Source organism: Rhamphochromis sp. 'chilingali', assembly GCF_963969265.1.
Source record: "Rhamphochromis sp. 'chilingali' genome assembly, chromosome: 2".
NCBI lineage: Eukaryota > Metazoa > Chordata > Actinopteri > Cichliformes > Cichlidae > Rhamphochromis > Rhamphochromis sp. 'chilingali'.
Genome location: NC_137930.1, coordinates 42,131,744 through 42,146,094, shown reverse-complemented (window position 1 = coordinate 42,146,094; position 14,351 = coordinate 42,131,744). Strand labels below are relative to the sequence as shown.

At 38.3% G+C, this 14,351-nt stretch overlaps 1 protein-coding gene across 1 annotated transcript in view; it reads right to left on the bottom strand.

Annotated features, from left to right (window-relative positions):
- Positions 1 to 5,607: 5,607 nt before the first annotated feature.
- cadps2 (Ca++-dependent secretion activator 2) overlaps positions 5,608 to 14,351 on the bottom strand; it is a 201,793-nt gene continuing 193,049 nt past the window's right edge. The window contains exons 26-27 of the mRNA XM_080875386.1: positions 11,564 to 11,668; positions 5,608 to 10,916 (exon numbers count right to left, since the gene is read on the bottom strand). Coding sequence (XP_080731512.1) covers positions 10,746 to 10,916; positions 11,564 to 11,668 — 276 coding nt within the window. The 3' untranslated portion in view covers positions 5,608 to 10,745. The remainder of the gene's footprint in view (positions 10,917 to 11,563; positions 11,669 to 14,351) is intronic.

The following is a 14,351-nucleotide window of genomic DNA, read 5'->3' as shown; positions in this document are numbered from 1 at the left end:
TCTGTGTAAACTGACTTTTCACCACTTCATATTTTGAACTGAACTAATAAACAATACTTTTATAAATAATTATGAGTGTCATCATAAGGAGTAGGTTATTCTGCCAACCTACCCTGGATTTTCGCGGTGTTATTTTTTTCCCCTGTTAATTCAGTTCTTACATTTTGTTCATGAAATATTAATTTCTCTTAACTTTATTTCATACTGCGCAAATAAATGTATTTTTTAAAATAATAACTTTAGAACTTTAGAAGTAGAACTCCAAACCTGTTCTACTTGTTTTATTTTATTCTCCTCAAACAGTTACAGGAGAAAGTATTTGTCTTTACCAATTTCTGAACAGAATGCCAATAAAATGAAAGTCAAAGTCTTGCTGATTTAATGGTACTTCTTTTGATTAATCGGTGACAGATTTATTTTGAAAATATTTTACGATTTTTTTTTTAATTTAATACAGTTCAAATGAGAACATAATATAAACAAAACCATGAATTTTGCTAAGAATTATCACGATATTAGTGACCTGGAGAATGTGTGTCCTATCGTCTGCTTGTCTTATTGATTTTTATGTGAGCGATAAATGTTTTGTGAGTTTTTAGTTGTTAGGCATTACTGAGGATTTTATTACAAAAAAGAAATTAATCCTTAGATTTTTAAAAAAAACCCTTTCTGGTCTGTCTGGAAATGACTCAGATCTCCACCATGCTTGTTGCGTTAGTTACCTATTGAATAAAGATGCTACATATCCAACACTGTTTCTCAGATTTTAGATGATTTTCCCTGAAACTGAAAACAAACATTAAATTACACAAACACACACATACCTAACCATAACCTAATTGCAGCCCTGACACTAAAACCACATTTTGAGTCTCAAAAACGCCTTCAAACTTGTGGGGACCGGGATTTTGGTCCCCACGAGGGCTGTTTGTCCCCACAAGTATAGTAAATACCAATTTTTCGTCCCCACGAAGATGTTAATACCCGTCCCCCCCCCCCCACACACACACACACAAGTCTAAACACCTTCACATTCGTTTTTTCTTTATTTTTACTACTTTCTACATTGTAGATACAAACCAAAGACATTTCAAGATATATGGAATTATGTAGCAAAGAAAATATTGATAAATGACTCTAAATATGTCTGATATGTTAAATTCCTGAAAGTAGCCTCCCCCTGCTTTGTTGACAGCGCTAAAAACCCTTGGCCTTCGCTCAGCAAGCTTCATGATGTAGTCAGCTAAAATGGTTTCATTTCACAGGTGTGACTTGTCAGCGTTTATTTGTGGAATTTCTTGGCTTCTCAGTTGTGTTGTGTAAAAGTCAGGATGGTCCACAGCTGACAGCCCCATTTAACAACTGTTAGAATTTAGCTGAATGGTTCTTCCCATAATATAAGTAAAGAGAAATGAAAATCCAACATTACTTTAAGAACTGAAGATCAGTCAAAATTGCTGCAACTTTGAATGTGTCCCCAAGTGCAGTTGCAAAAACCATCAAGCGCTACAACGAAACTGGCTCATATGAGGACCGCCCCAGGAAAGGAAGGCCAAGAGTCACCTCTGCTGCTGAGGATAAATTCACCAGACTCAGAAATCGCAAGTCAACAGCACCTCAGATTAGAGCCCGGATAAATGCCACACAGAGTTCCAGGAGCAGACTCATCTCTACATCAACTGTTCAGAGGAGACTGCACGAATCAGGCCTTTATGGTCAAATAGCTGCTAAGAAACCACTACTAAGGAAAAGCAACAAGCAGAAGAGATTTGTTTGGGCCATTAGACCAGTGGAAATCTGTGCTTTGGTCTGATGAGTCCAAATTTGAGATCTTTGGTTCCACCCGCCGTGTCTTTGCAAGAAAGGGTGCACGGATGGTCTTTATATGCATGGTCCCACTGTGAAGCGTGGACTTTCTAAAAGTACCATGGGAGGAAGAGCCTTCAGCTGTCAGGCTCCTTTCCTGTGTTCAAAGTTGGTACCATAAAATTTTTATGCAAATTGGAGATAGTCAAGCAGAAAATATTAAAAAAAATTATTAGTTTTCTCAGTATTATATTTAACTGTCTTTGTTAGTTTTGGTACATTTAGAAGTAGACTCACGTGGTTAGAGATTTTCAGTTTCGTGCTACCCTTTTCTTCCCTTGTATCTTGTTGAATCACATTAGTTTCTGTGTTATTTTGCTAGTTGTTTTCTTTTTGCGTCTTGTAGTTTTACTTTCTTTGTTTCATCATCTGTGATTAGTTTTAGCTGTTCATGTTTCTGAGGCGTTTCCACTCCCAGTGTGTGTGTGTGTGTGTGTGTGTGTCCACAGTTATCCATGGGTTTCTGTAGATGGATTATTTTAGCTTTCCATCGTCTTATTCTACTCATGACTTACTTTAGTCATTTACAAGAGGTAAACTAAAGTTCAGAGGACATATGACCTTGTAATTAATCAACAGGGCAAAGCTTGTAATAGACACACTGGTTCATTGTGTGGATGTTACACTTTGCCTCTTTTATGTGCGAAATGCACACATGCAGAAGTTGCACACCAGGAGGGGAGATAATATATTTGAGCAAAAATGTTGCTGACCAGGAAAGGTATGAAGTACATTCCAGGCTCCTTCTTAGGTAAGATTAAGCTAGATGGCAAATGAATTTACATGTAAATGTATTAGTAATGTCTCTCTAAATGCTTGTTTTCATTTTGGCTTGAAATAAAACATTGCCCACTGATGGAACTCAGCTTACTCTAACTTCTGCATGCACGTCCATTTCACACTCACGTGAGACAAAGCATGACATCCACAGCTTGTCTTTTACATGCTTTGCTGTGATGTTGGGTTAAATTTAAAAACATTAAAAATAAAGATGAGCTGATTTGAAAAGGCTGGTAACAAAAATGATTTGCCTTTGAAGAATGAAAATATAACTCAATTTATTTCCCCAAGTGAAATACACCCTTCCCTCCTATAACAAATGTATCCAAAAGGCTTTAAACAACAGCCTAACTGGTGTTCCCCTGTCATCATCACAGTAAGTGATGCTAAACAAACCAGAATTCCACATGGATTTTAGCTGTTGCAGCCAAACACTCCAAGCTATTAATTGATTTATACTCAGTTTATCAGTCGTTAAGGCTACCATCAAGCGAGTAATAAGATGCCTTTTCAAAACAGAAGGTAACATTTGCCAGATATATACTGTCAGAATGTTTTGTCAGACTTCACCTTTACCAAGAACCAAAGGTTTTCAGTTTGTGTACAAGCTCTGCATTCAGTGCTGTGTGAAGATGTGTCTGGTTCCTCTTGAACGTCTCCAAAAATTTCACAAGATGAGCTATTCCATATTCCACACTCCACATTTGGAAGTCAACAGATGCATCAGGGGAGGCTGGGGCTCTCTGGCTGTCATGGAGTATTTGTTCCCTTTCACTTGTGGCTTTCATGACTCGTAGTTTGTCTGCATAGTCCAGAAATTTCACTATCACAACCCCAGGTGGCAGGAGACCATATCTCAACTTTAGCTCCACTACCAATTCTGCATGCTGATATAATCACCAAGTCCTCATGGAGCCACTTTTTGAAGAAAGTACACCAATCAGCACCTTGCCCTTCCTCCCAGAGAGAGAGCCCAACCAAATATTTGAACAGCAACTCCAGTTTTCCAAGTCATCCATTTTACATTGTAGTATATTTTATGGCAGTAGTTTAGTTTCTCAAAAAACATTGATTTCACTTTTCTTAGTTCTGGTCATTTTGGTCACTATACCCAATAAGCACAAAGTGAACAAAATCATTGAAAATCTTGCAAATTTATTACAATTAAAAAACAAAACCTTTGTCATCTTGGCTGTGTGCTTAGGGTACGTTGGGTTCTTATTTCTCCACAAAGCAATACTGGAGCTCTGTCAAAGTCACCATTGGGATCCAACAGGTTCTTGGTCACCTCTCCGGCTTTCTACCCCAATCAGTCAGATCGGCCAGGTAGCCAGCTCTGGGAAGAATTCCTGGTTCTTCTTTTTCCATTTATGGATGATGGAGGCCACTGTATTCATTGGGACCTTCAATGTTCCAGAAAGTTTTTCTCTACCCCTTCCCAGAACAATTCAGTCTCAGAGGTCTACAGACTTGGACTTCATGCAACTTTATATCCTGTCAGATATGAAAATTATGCACTTTCGACTTTGCACTGCAGAGTTCCCACATGACACACCTCACTTCTGTTTAAAACTCAAAATTGTTTCTCATTTACCCCTTTATTCTTTAATATTTTGTGTTCCATAACGAGTCATATGAATTGTTATCTGGAAAATCCTTCAATTTTCCATTAATTTTTTTTATCCCTTATATAATCCTTCAAAATCAATAGGACAAAAAAAGCCACATTCCCCAAAAAATGCTGTATTTGTCCAATTTAAATAACTCTTTTAAAACTACTTCAGTCTGAACAATAAATATTAAATGTTAATTACGTTTTTGCATTTTAACCCTTTAAAGACCAGTATGCTTAAAAAGCTACACTACAACAAAATGATTTTGATAAAATACATTTAAGGAGTACATGATTATCCATGCAGTTTTATTTTTTCAACAGTGTCAAATTTATTTATTTATTTTTTTACAAAAACTGACACTCAAGGACCTAGCAGAAAAATGCCACCTTCCCACAAAGATTTTCCACTTTAAATATATCAAATATTAATTATAGCTTTTGGATTTTGAACCCTTTAAAGAAGAGGGACTCCAGCTGAGGTGGGGCAGAGGCTGCAAATGGACAGGCTGTGGTTTTTGCATGTAAGGTTCACACATGGTGCTGCCAGCTCTTCTCTTTCCATCTGTGCAAAAGTCACACTGCCCTTACATTTGCTGACGAGAGGGGATTGCAGTGGCACGCTGCAGACTTGAATTGATTAGATTTTTTTGACCTGTAAACATTGTCCAAAATGAGCGTCCCTATGCAAGCCTGCCCTCCATGTGTGTCAACATAAGCTGCTGAGTGTTTCCCATGCAGGTTTGTCATGGCCACAGTTTGAGTGTCATCCATCAGCAATAGTGCACAAATTGTGTCATGGTGTGTAGGTTCTGGGATCCAACCTCTGGCTGCTGGGATGTAGCAGTCTTTCTGGGAGAACAAAATATGGAGATGGAAAAGTCCATCCACTCACTGTTTCAACCATCTCCTGTCCACTCCACTCTCACCTTCAGATGAGTCAGAGTTGGACTCCAGCTGATCTGTTTCTACCTCTGAACCCTCCTTCATATCAGCCTCAGAGTCCTCAGAGGAGGATGAGGTGCCATCTTTACACTCATAGTGCACGATTATTTCCAGAGCCTCCTGTGTGCTCTAAAGTCTTGGCATCTCCAAAATGACTGATCCCGCACTACTGCTCATACTTCTAACCATGGCCGCATAAACTACTTAACATAAAGGAATGCATTTGTTGATGTCAAGATAAATGTGGGATCAAAAATTGTATTTACAATATTTTTCAGTTTTTTTTATCCACAGGATAAAAGGTGGTGTAGCTTAGTTTTTGCGTAGCTTAACTATTTTAAGCCAATTTAAAGAACTGACAAAACAATTATAAAAGAAAATAAAAATCCATATATTCTGGCAAATATTAGCTATATTCACTCAGTACAGCCGAAATAGCATGAAAATAAAAAAAAGGAATTAAACAAATCGTCCCCAGGAGTCTAAGGTTATTCACAGTTACAGGTTTTACATGTTATCTTACATTTTACGTGTCAATTCAGTCTATTTTTATATATATATTTTGATATTTCATGCATTTAAAAATAACTGGAAAATTTAGCAAAACAGAAATATACCAGCTTTATTACTTAAGAACTTACAAAACAAACAAGATGGAAACCAGGAACAATTAATCAAATACACAAATCACTGAGGGAAAAAAATGTAAGGGAGGACAAAACAACTAGGACTCAACTGCACACAAGAAAATTTGGGAGGCAACAGCTGGGCAAAACAAGACAGGTGAACAGAATAACTAACGAGAAAAGGGGAAGCAAAACTTCACACAACACGCACAAGACAAGGAACTATCAAAATAAGATTAAGACGTGAACTTCACACAGTGACAGAGATAAACATGGAGACATGACTAACACTATCATACTGAAAGGACTACACCGTGTTCCAAATTATTATGCAAATAATATGTTTCTCTGATTTTCCTAAATAGTCGATTCAAATGGCAGTCGGCATAATATTCGAGTCATCAACCGTTAGAGTATAATTCAAATGTTACTGAACAAACCTCCCAATGAAAACAGTATGTTTTTCAAAAATAAAAAACTTAAAATGCACTGTTCCAAATTATTACGAACACAGAGTGTCAAAACATTTTATAGGTTATAGAGAATTGAAAATGGCCATTTGTCGAATTTGCAGCATTAGTAGATCAATTTTAGTGAAATCAAAAGCCATTTCAATCAAAAGCATCTTAACAGGTCAAGTTACATATTAACATAGGAACCCTTTATTGATAGCAGTTTCACAATTCTTGCATCCATGGAACTTGTGAGTTTTTGGAAAGTTTCTGCTTGAATGTCTTTGCAGGATGTCAGAATATCCTCCCAGAGCTGCTGTCTGGATGTGAACTGCCTCCCACCCTCATATTTTTTTGTTTGAGGATGCTCCAAAGGTTCTTAAGAGCATTGAAGTCAGGGAAGAATGGGGAACACACCATGAGTTCCTCTCCTTTTATGCTGATAGCAGCCAATGATGCACAAGTATTCCTTGCAGCATGACATTTGACACTGTCTTGCATGTAGGTGATTTTGCTGCAGAAAGCACAGTTCTTCTCTTTCTACCATGGAAGAAAGTGGTCAGTCAGAAACTCCACATACTTTGCAGAGGTCCTTTTGACACCTTCAGGGACCCTAAAGGAGCCGACCAGCTCTCTCTCTGTGATTCCGGCTCAAAAAATGACTCCACCCCCTCTTTGCTGACGATGCAGCTTTGTTGGGACATGGTGGCTGTCCACCAACCATCCACCACTGCATCCATCTTGACCATCCAGGGTTGCACGGCACTCATCAGTTAACAAGAATGTTTGAAAATTAGTCTTCATGTAGTTCTGGGCCCACTGCAGCTGTTTCTGCTTGTGAGCATTAGTTAGGGGTGGTTTATGCACAACTGCAAGTCTCTGGAGGATCCTACACCTTGATGTTTGCAGGGCTCCAGAGGCACCAGCAGATTCAAATATGTGTTTGCTGCTTTGTAATGGCCTTTTAGCAGCTGCTCTTAATCTGAAGTATTTGTCTGGCAGAAACCTTCCTCATTGTGCCTTTATCTGCATGAACCCGTGTGTGCTCTGACTCAGCCACAAATCTCTTAACATTATGGTGATCATGCTTAAATTTTTGTGAAATATCTAAGGTTTTCATTATGTGTCCAAGGCATTCAACTATTTCATGCAACAGCAGAGAGATCCTTTTTCCTTCCTATATTGCTTGAAAATGGTGGTCTGCTTAATAATGTGGAACATCCTTCTTTAGTGGTTTTTCCTTTAATTGAGCTCACCCGTCAAACTCATGATCACAGGTCTCCGAGATTAATTCAGTGATCCACAAATCCCTGAGACACAATTCCATCCATGAGTTTAATTGAAAAACAACTTATTTAATCTTTATGACACTTAAACACAATTTGCATAATAATTTGGAACTCGGTGTAGATACAGAGATGAAGAGCTATGATATAAGTTAGGTCTCAACATCCAAAAGAGCAAATCATGAGCTCACAGTAAAAACTCGAAATATCTTAAAATTCAAACCGCTGGGTAAAAGACCCAGGACTAGGACCGACACAAACATGATCAGAGGGTTAAATTAACTGGCAGATTATTGCAAACATTTGATCTGAAGAATACACTGAAATCAGTATGTAGCAGAGCTTCTGACATGAACTTTAAACATTGAAGCTTGGCTCTTGAAGGATGACTACAAATCACATTTTAAATTGCACAACATAATTTATAAGCATTTAAGCATGGAAATTATTATGTATGATATTGTTTTGTTTTTTAAACAGGAATTGGCTCACTGGTGTGGCAAGGACAATGGAAAGCTACGTTAAATATACAGTTGGAATTTGCTAAAATTCACAGCTGCCCACATGCACAACCCAAATGCCTTTTGGAGAAAGGTTTATGGCCAGACGAAACAAATAGAGCTATTTGGCCACAATGATATGAACGATAACAGGTATACTTGGAGGAGTAACTGTGAGGCTTTCAAAATTAAATATACTGTATCAACTGTCAAGCATGCTCTGGGGCTAAAGAGTATGATGGCATTGAAGCATGCCATTATTCTGGGGCTATTCTGCAGCCAGTGGTACTGGTACAATGGCACTGGTGCACAAAGCGGATGGAACAAGAAGGACTACCTCAAAATGCTGCAAGATCACCTGGTGGTTGAAACTTGGACACAATTGACCTTCCCAATGATGAAATGACCCCATTTGATCATTTTAGTCTTAAGTAGCTTGATCACTTGAGAGTTAATGTTCAATTGTCATTTCAGTGGTCCACTGAAACCCTACTGATGAAAACTGGGCTGTGAAATCAGTTTCTTGACCATTAATATACAAATTGCCATAACCATTGATCAACATCCACTGATCAGTTTCAGTCATTATCTAAATGTACTGTTTATAAGGGTGGGGAAAGCTGCATTCAGCTGAGACTGAAGAAGTCACTTAGATGAGTGATGAAATCTTCAACTACAAACGCTACGTCCAGATGAACAGAAACAACTTTTGGGGTTTTCCTTACCTGGATGATGCATCAAGACATCAGTAACTTAAATTTGCTGATGTGAAACCTAAGCAAAGACGAGCTACATGTGCCTTTGTCAGCATCTACATGTAGCCACACCCCTAAAAATGCATTACTTCAGTACCAGTTGAATGTGTCCATTCACTTACCATGAAGGGAGAAATGAGCTATTAGCTTAGCAATTTTTACATGTAAGTAGAATCATTATAGGATGTACTGTATAATGCAGCAAATGGCTGAAGGGAATAAATAACTAGCAAACATTTTGTTTTAATCTGGGGTACAGGGCATTTCCAACGTTAGGCTACAGCTGTGAGCAAAGACATAATAGAAAGCGCCTCCAATTGCTAAGCTTTACTATACAAAGTTGCACCAGAGCATGGCTGTATGTCCATAAATCAAACCGCAGAGAATCTGGGAAACACTGATAGTCACATCTAATGCATTAGTGCGCTCTGTCTATCATTCACACACATTCATACTCTGATGACCAAAATCGGAGAGCACCTTGGGGTTGAGTATCTTGCCCAAGGATACTTTGGCATGTAGGCTAGAGCAGCGGTCCCCAACCTTTTTTGCGCCACGGACCGGTTTATGCCCAACAATATTTTCACGGAACGGCCTTTAAGGTGTCGCGGATAAATACAACAAAATAAAACTAGTACCGGTACAGAAAAAAAGAAGATTTATTCATAACACACGTGAAAAGACCCAGGAAAACCGATAAAAGGATAAAAACGATAACAAAAATAACGCTGAAAACCGATAAAAACCCTGAAAACTATACATTTCACACCTGAGCCTCAACTCTCGCGGCCCGGTACCAAACGACTCACGGACCGGTACCGGTCCGAGGCCCGGGGGTTGGGGACCGCTGGGCTAGAGTAGCCAGGGATGGAACCACCATACTTCCAATTGGGTGACTGTACCTCCTTGCCTACAGTCACCCCTATAATGAAGTAAGACTACTCACCTCCTTTACTACGACTGGTTATTGTGTTGTTAGCTCTATCATGAGGTGGACTGGAAAACACTCATAGCATCTCATATTGCATATTTGTGTGAATGTGTGTAAACTCTATATTACATATAAACACTATATAGTACAGCTACCTGCAGTGAACTATACCTACCAGGATGGTTCATCAGTAGTGGCTAAAAAGCTCCATAGTTTCAAACTTGGCTATGTAGTGGAAACGGGGGAATCAGTAACCAATTTTTAGCTATAAGGAAATGATAAGCTCTCATTAGGTATTTTTTGTGTTTAGCCCTCCCCTCCATATGCCAAATTTGCAAATTATTAATATAGAAAGTTTGGTACGTTATCAACTGGTGTGACTCAAAAGGATTAAAAATTTTGAGATACTTTCCCTCAAACCACCATCGAAAACTCCAGCTGTCCTTGAGTCTATTTGTACATCTAATTTTTGACCCATTTGACCCCTTTTGTACCTTATTACATTTCAGAAAAAAATACTGCATCTCACTACATTTACTTTAGATTTATGTCTTTTTATTTACTGATTTCAAGAATTCTAACATATGTGCACATGTTGTGCATCACTATGTTATAGAAATAAATTGTATATAATTGTAAATCAGACAAGAACTGAAACAGTGGAGAAAATACCATGGAGATGTACAACCAAAACTTAGAGGTTTCTGAATGCCAAGAGCGTCAACAGTTGTTGATGAGCTGTTAGCAAAACAACTACAGCAGAATAGAGCATCTCTCTGGCCAATGCAATCTAGCACTAATTGATAACTTGTCTTTGTTGAAACACCACAGCAATATTTCAGCCACAGTACAAGAAAAAAAAATCTGTTAACTATTCTTTCAGCTTTGTGTGAACTACTTAGTGAAGCGTAGTAGTGTGTCACAGACTGCAATTGAATGTCCATTACAAAGGGTGATAATCAAGCAGTAACCGGTTGTGTGCAGATGTGTGTTTAGTCATCCTCTACATCACTGTCTCTCGTGCTGATGCCCCGTAGGCCATCACCTGCCTTGACAGCCACAGTAGCCTCCTCCATCGTCAGCCTGTTGTAGATGGTTTCATAGCTTTTGATGTTCAGTGTGCTGTCCTGGACTCCCTGCAACCTGAAGTCATGATAGGTCTTCTGTTGAGGTGAGAAGAAGATAAAAAGAGAAGGAATAGAAAAAAAATTCAGAAACCATCTCTGGAATGTATTAAGCAGGATAAGGTGTGTGCCATTCACTGTTCGAAAGGACAAAAACAGGAAGACTGAGGCCCAAGGACGTGCAGTCTTTTATGTGCCATACCAGGGCGACAGACGATAGCATGCAAGGAATAATGTTTGCACCTTACATGAGGGCTATTATAATTCATTGTCTCATTGCTTTCAAGTTAAACTCTGTATATTAGCAACCAATGAAAAGACAAAGAGAGCTGGAAGCAACAACAGCCCACAGTTGAGCATTTTTTTTCCTTCACGTCTCCCCGCCTCTTCACACTGCTACTTACAAGGACACGTCAATGTCTTTATTATTTCTTCCTTTCCCTTTTTGTCAGATCTGACTCTTTTTGCACAAATAAGCCAGATTCTAAGATGTTCCTTTAATTGAATGGAGCCAGTCTCGGGTGATTCACTCCATTTTTTTTTTAAAAAGAAAAGATGGCTTAAAATGTGGTAGCTGAACGCAATAGGTCATTTTGAATGACAAACAATCCCTTTTGGAAAAATGGACTTCTTTGTCTATCAAATGGTTAGGCTTGGTCTCTCTTACATACTTCACGTTTATTTACCTTAACAATGTTGATGAGTGTTTTCAGCTGATACATGTGCAGCTGCAGGTCCAGTCTGTCAGTGAGCCAAACACATATCGCCCTCATGGAGTCAGTGTACCATTGCTATAAGAAACAGAAACAAACCAAACAGGACAAAGATAATTATGAGAAGAGAAAACAATAGCTAGGGATAAGTCGAAGGCCCAAACTATCAGCTCTAAATATTTATCAGTTTGGCTGCTTCAACACCGGACAATGACAAAAGTAGATTTTAAATCAATCAATCAGGATGTTTTTGAAATGCAGAAATGCTTTGTTTCAAGGGGGCTAAAATAAGCATTGATTTGAGTATTTAGAAATTACAGCCATTTTTCTACAAAGTGCTGATCGTCAGAGATTCAAAAGTAATTGAAAATTTTTAAATAAATTGGATCAAAATCGTTTGCTTTCTATGAGTGCATGAAGTCCAGACCTGATGAACAACACAAGTTTTTGTATTTAACAACCAAAACACATACTATATTAGGTTGAGATCAGATGACTACCTCAGTGTTATTGCCTGACTTGATAGGGGTGACTCCATTTCACCCTATCACTAGTATCCTGCTCTGTCACACTAGTCCTCTTCATATCATTCACTACAACCATCAATCTTCTGTGTGGTTTTCTTCTTCTCCATCTCCTGCTTGGCAGCTCCATATTTAGCATCCTTTGTTCAATATATCCATCATCCCTTTTCTGCAAATGTCCAAACCATCTCAGCCTTACCTTTCGAATTTTGCTCAACCTCAGGCCGTTCCTCTGATGTATTCATTTCTAATCCCTTCTATGCTGACCACTTCCAAGGAAAACCTTGACATTTTCAGCTCTACCACCTCCAGCTCTGTCTCCTAGCTTTTTGTTAGTGTCACCACCATTTTCAAACCACAGATCATAGCAGGTCTCACTACCATCTTGTAAGTCTCCACCTGTTCCACCCTGCCTGGAATCTCCTGTTCATCTCTTGTGTACTGCCCCTTGCTTTGGAAGGTTGACCTCAAATGTTTAAACTCACCTGCCTTCACTATATCGACTCTTTGCATGTTCACCTGTCCAACTATCTCCTTTTTATTCATACACATGTATTCTGCCTTGCTCCTACTGATTTTTATTCCTCTTCTCTCCAGAGAATACCTCCATCTCAGGCACCTCCAGGCTCTCTCTCACCTGCTTTCTACTGAATCGGAATTAGAAATGATTATTCATGCCTTTGTTTCTTCACAATTGAACTATTGTAATTCCTTGTATTTTTTGTAGGTCAATGTACAAACACGCACAGGACTTTATAAAACATGCAACATTTTACAAAGTCACTGCAAACGTACATGACTTTGCAGCATTAAAATGAATAAACCATGTGAAGATCTGTGTACTGGATTTTGTAGTATGTATAAAGTGACCTTTGACTGGTAGAGCACATTCCTGGAGAAAGCTTTTTCAAGTCTGTTTTTGAAGTCAATAAGGCCAAGAAAATACTCTGAGGAGCATCTTTAAACATTTTTCTTTTCAGTTGCAGCCAAACCCCTGAAAAGATACTAATAAAAACTATACTATGTTAATTTAGCTACAGATACTCTGAACAAGAACAGTTTATGGTTTTCATACCTGTGTGTTCACCTTCAGATTCGTTTACGTGTTAGCCGTTTGCTTGTTGACAGATCTAAAATGCCTTGCTTTAATTCAGCTAGCAACACCACAATGTAAGGTCAAAGGACATGTGCTAACAAAAGTGCAAAACTCAAAGAGGGTAAAACATTTATTTATTCAAAGGCACCAATTTACTGGTGAAATCCTGAATACGAGGACAGAGTTCAGGGCTCTGCTTTGAACTTCAAAGAGTTGGAAAAAAATCAGGTTCCTTCTTTGTAATGTTCATTAAATGATCTTCCTTCACACCTTCCACCAACAAGCCACAGCTGCAGGAAAATCAAACACACCTTTTCTCACCTAAAGAGCAATCCTCACTTACAGAAACATTCAAAATGCTGCTGGTAAAATGCACACACTGGGTGGCTTTATTCAGTTACCAGTCTTACAAGAATACTTGCGGAAATTGCTCTGACACAGTAATGACCCGTATATTCAGATCTGCTCTGAGAGATCACCGCTGACTTAATTCTATACAATGGCAAGGACTGTAATTACCTTCCCATTTAAGAGAGAAAAACAGTCCAAAGGTTTTTCACACACTTGACAAAAGCCAAAACACATCCATGATTACGCAGCTGTCATGCAAATATTTGATTCATTCTATTGTGAAAGCAACCTGTAACCTCCTACATCCTGGCTCCCAATTATACCAAAGTAATAAGTTTTTCACTCAGTCTAAGTAGCTTAGCCTCGAGGAAATGCAACAAAATACAAACTTAAAAATTAGGGTTTAAGTTCAGTCACCGTTCCTGATTTGATTATTTTTCTGCCCAGGCTGCATTAAAGCATTTTCTCTCTTTAAAAGTCTTATCTTTTCATCTGGAAAGTAATCAAATGGTGAAAAATTATATGCTTTTAAAAGAAAATTAACTTCTTATTTAATCAAGAATTTTACATTGCAAAAATGAGCTTGCCAAATTGTGCTGCAGTGGAGTAGAAAAGCACTGTACGAGAACCAATCGATTTACCACAAGAAGATGGGAGACCTAAATAGTTATTTTTAAAATAATTTATCTTTAAATAATTTTTAAAAATAACTGTAAGCTGATCAAATGAGAACTAAATTTTGCACTGCTGTATACATTACTGTTGGACTAGATGATGACGGTTCTTCTTG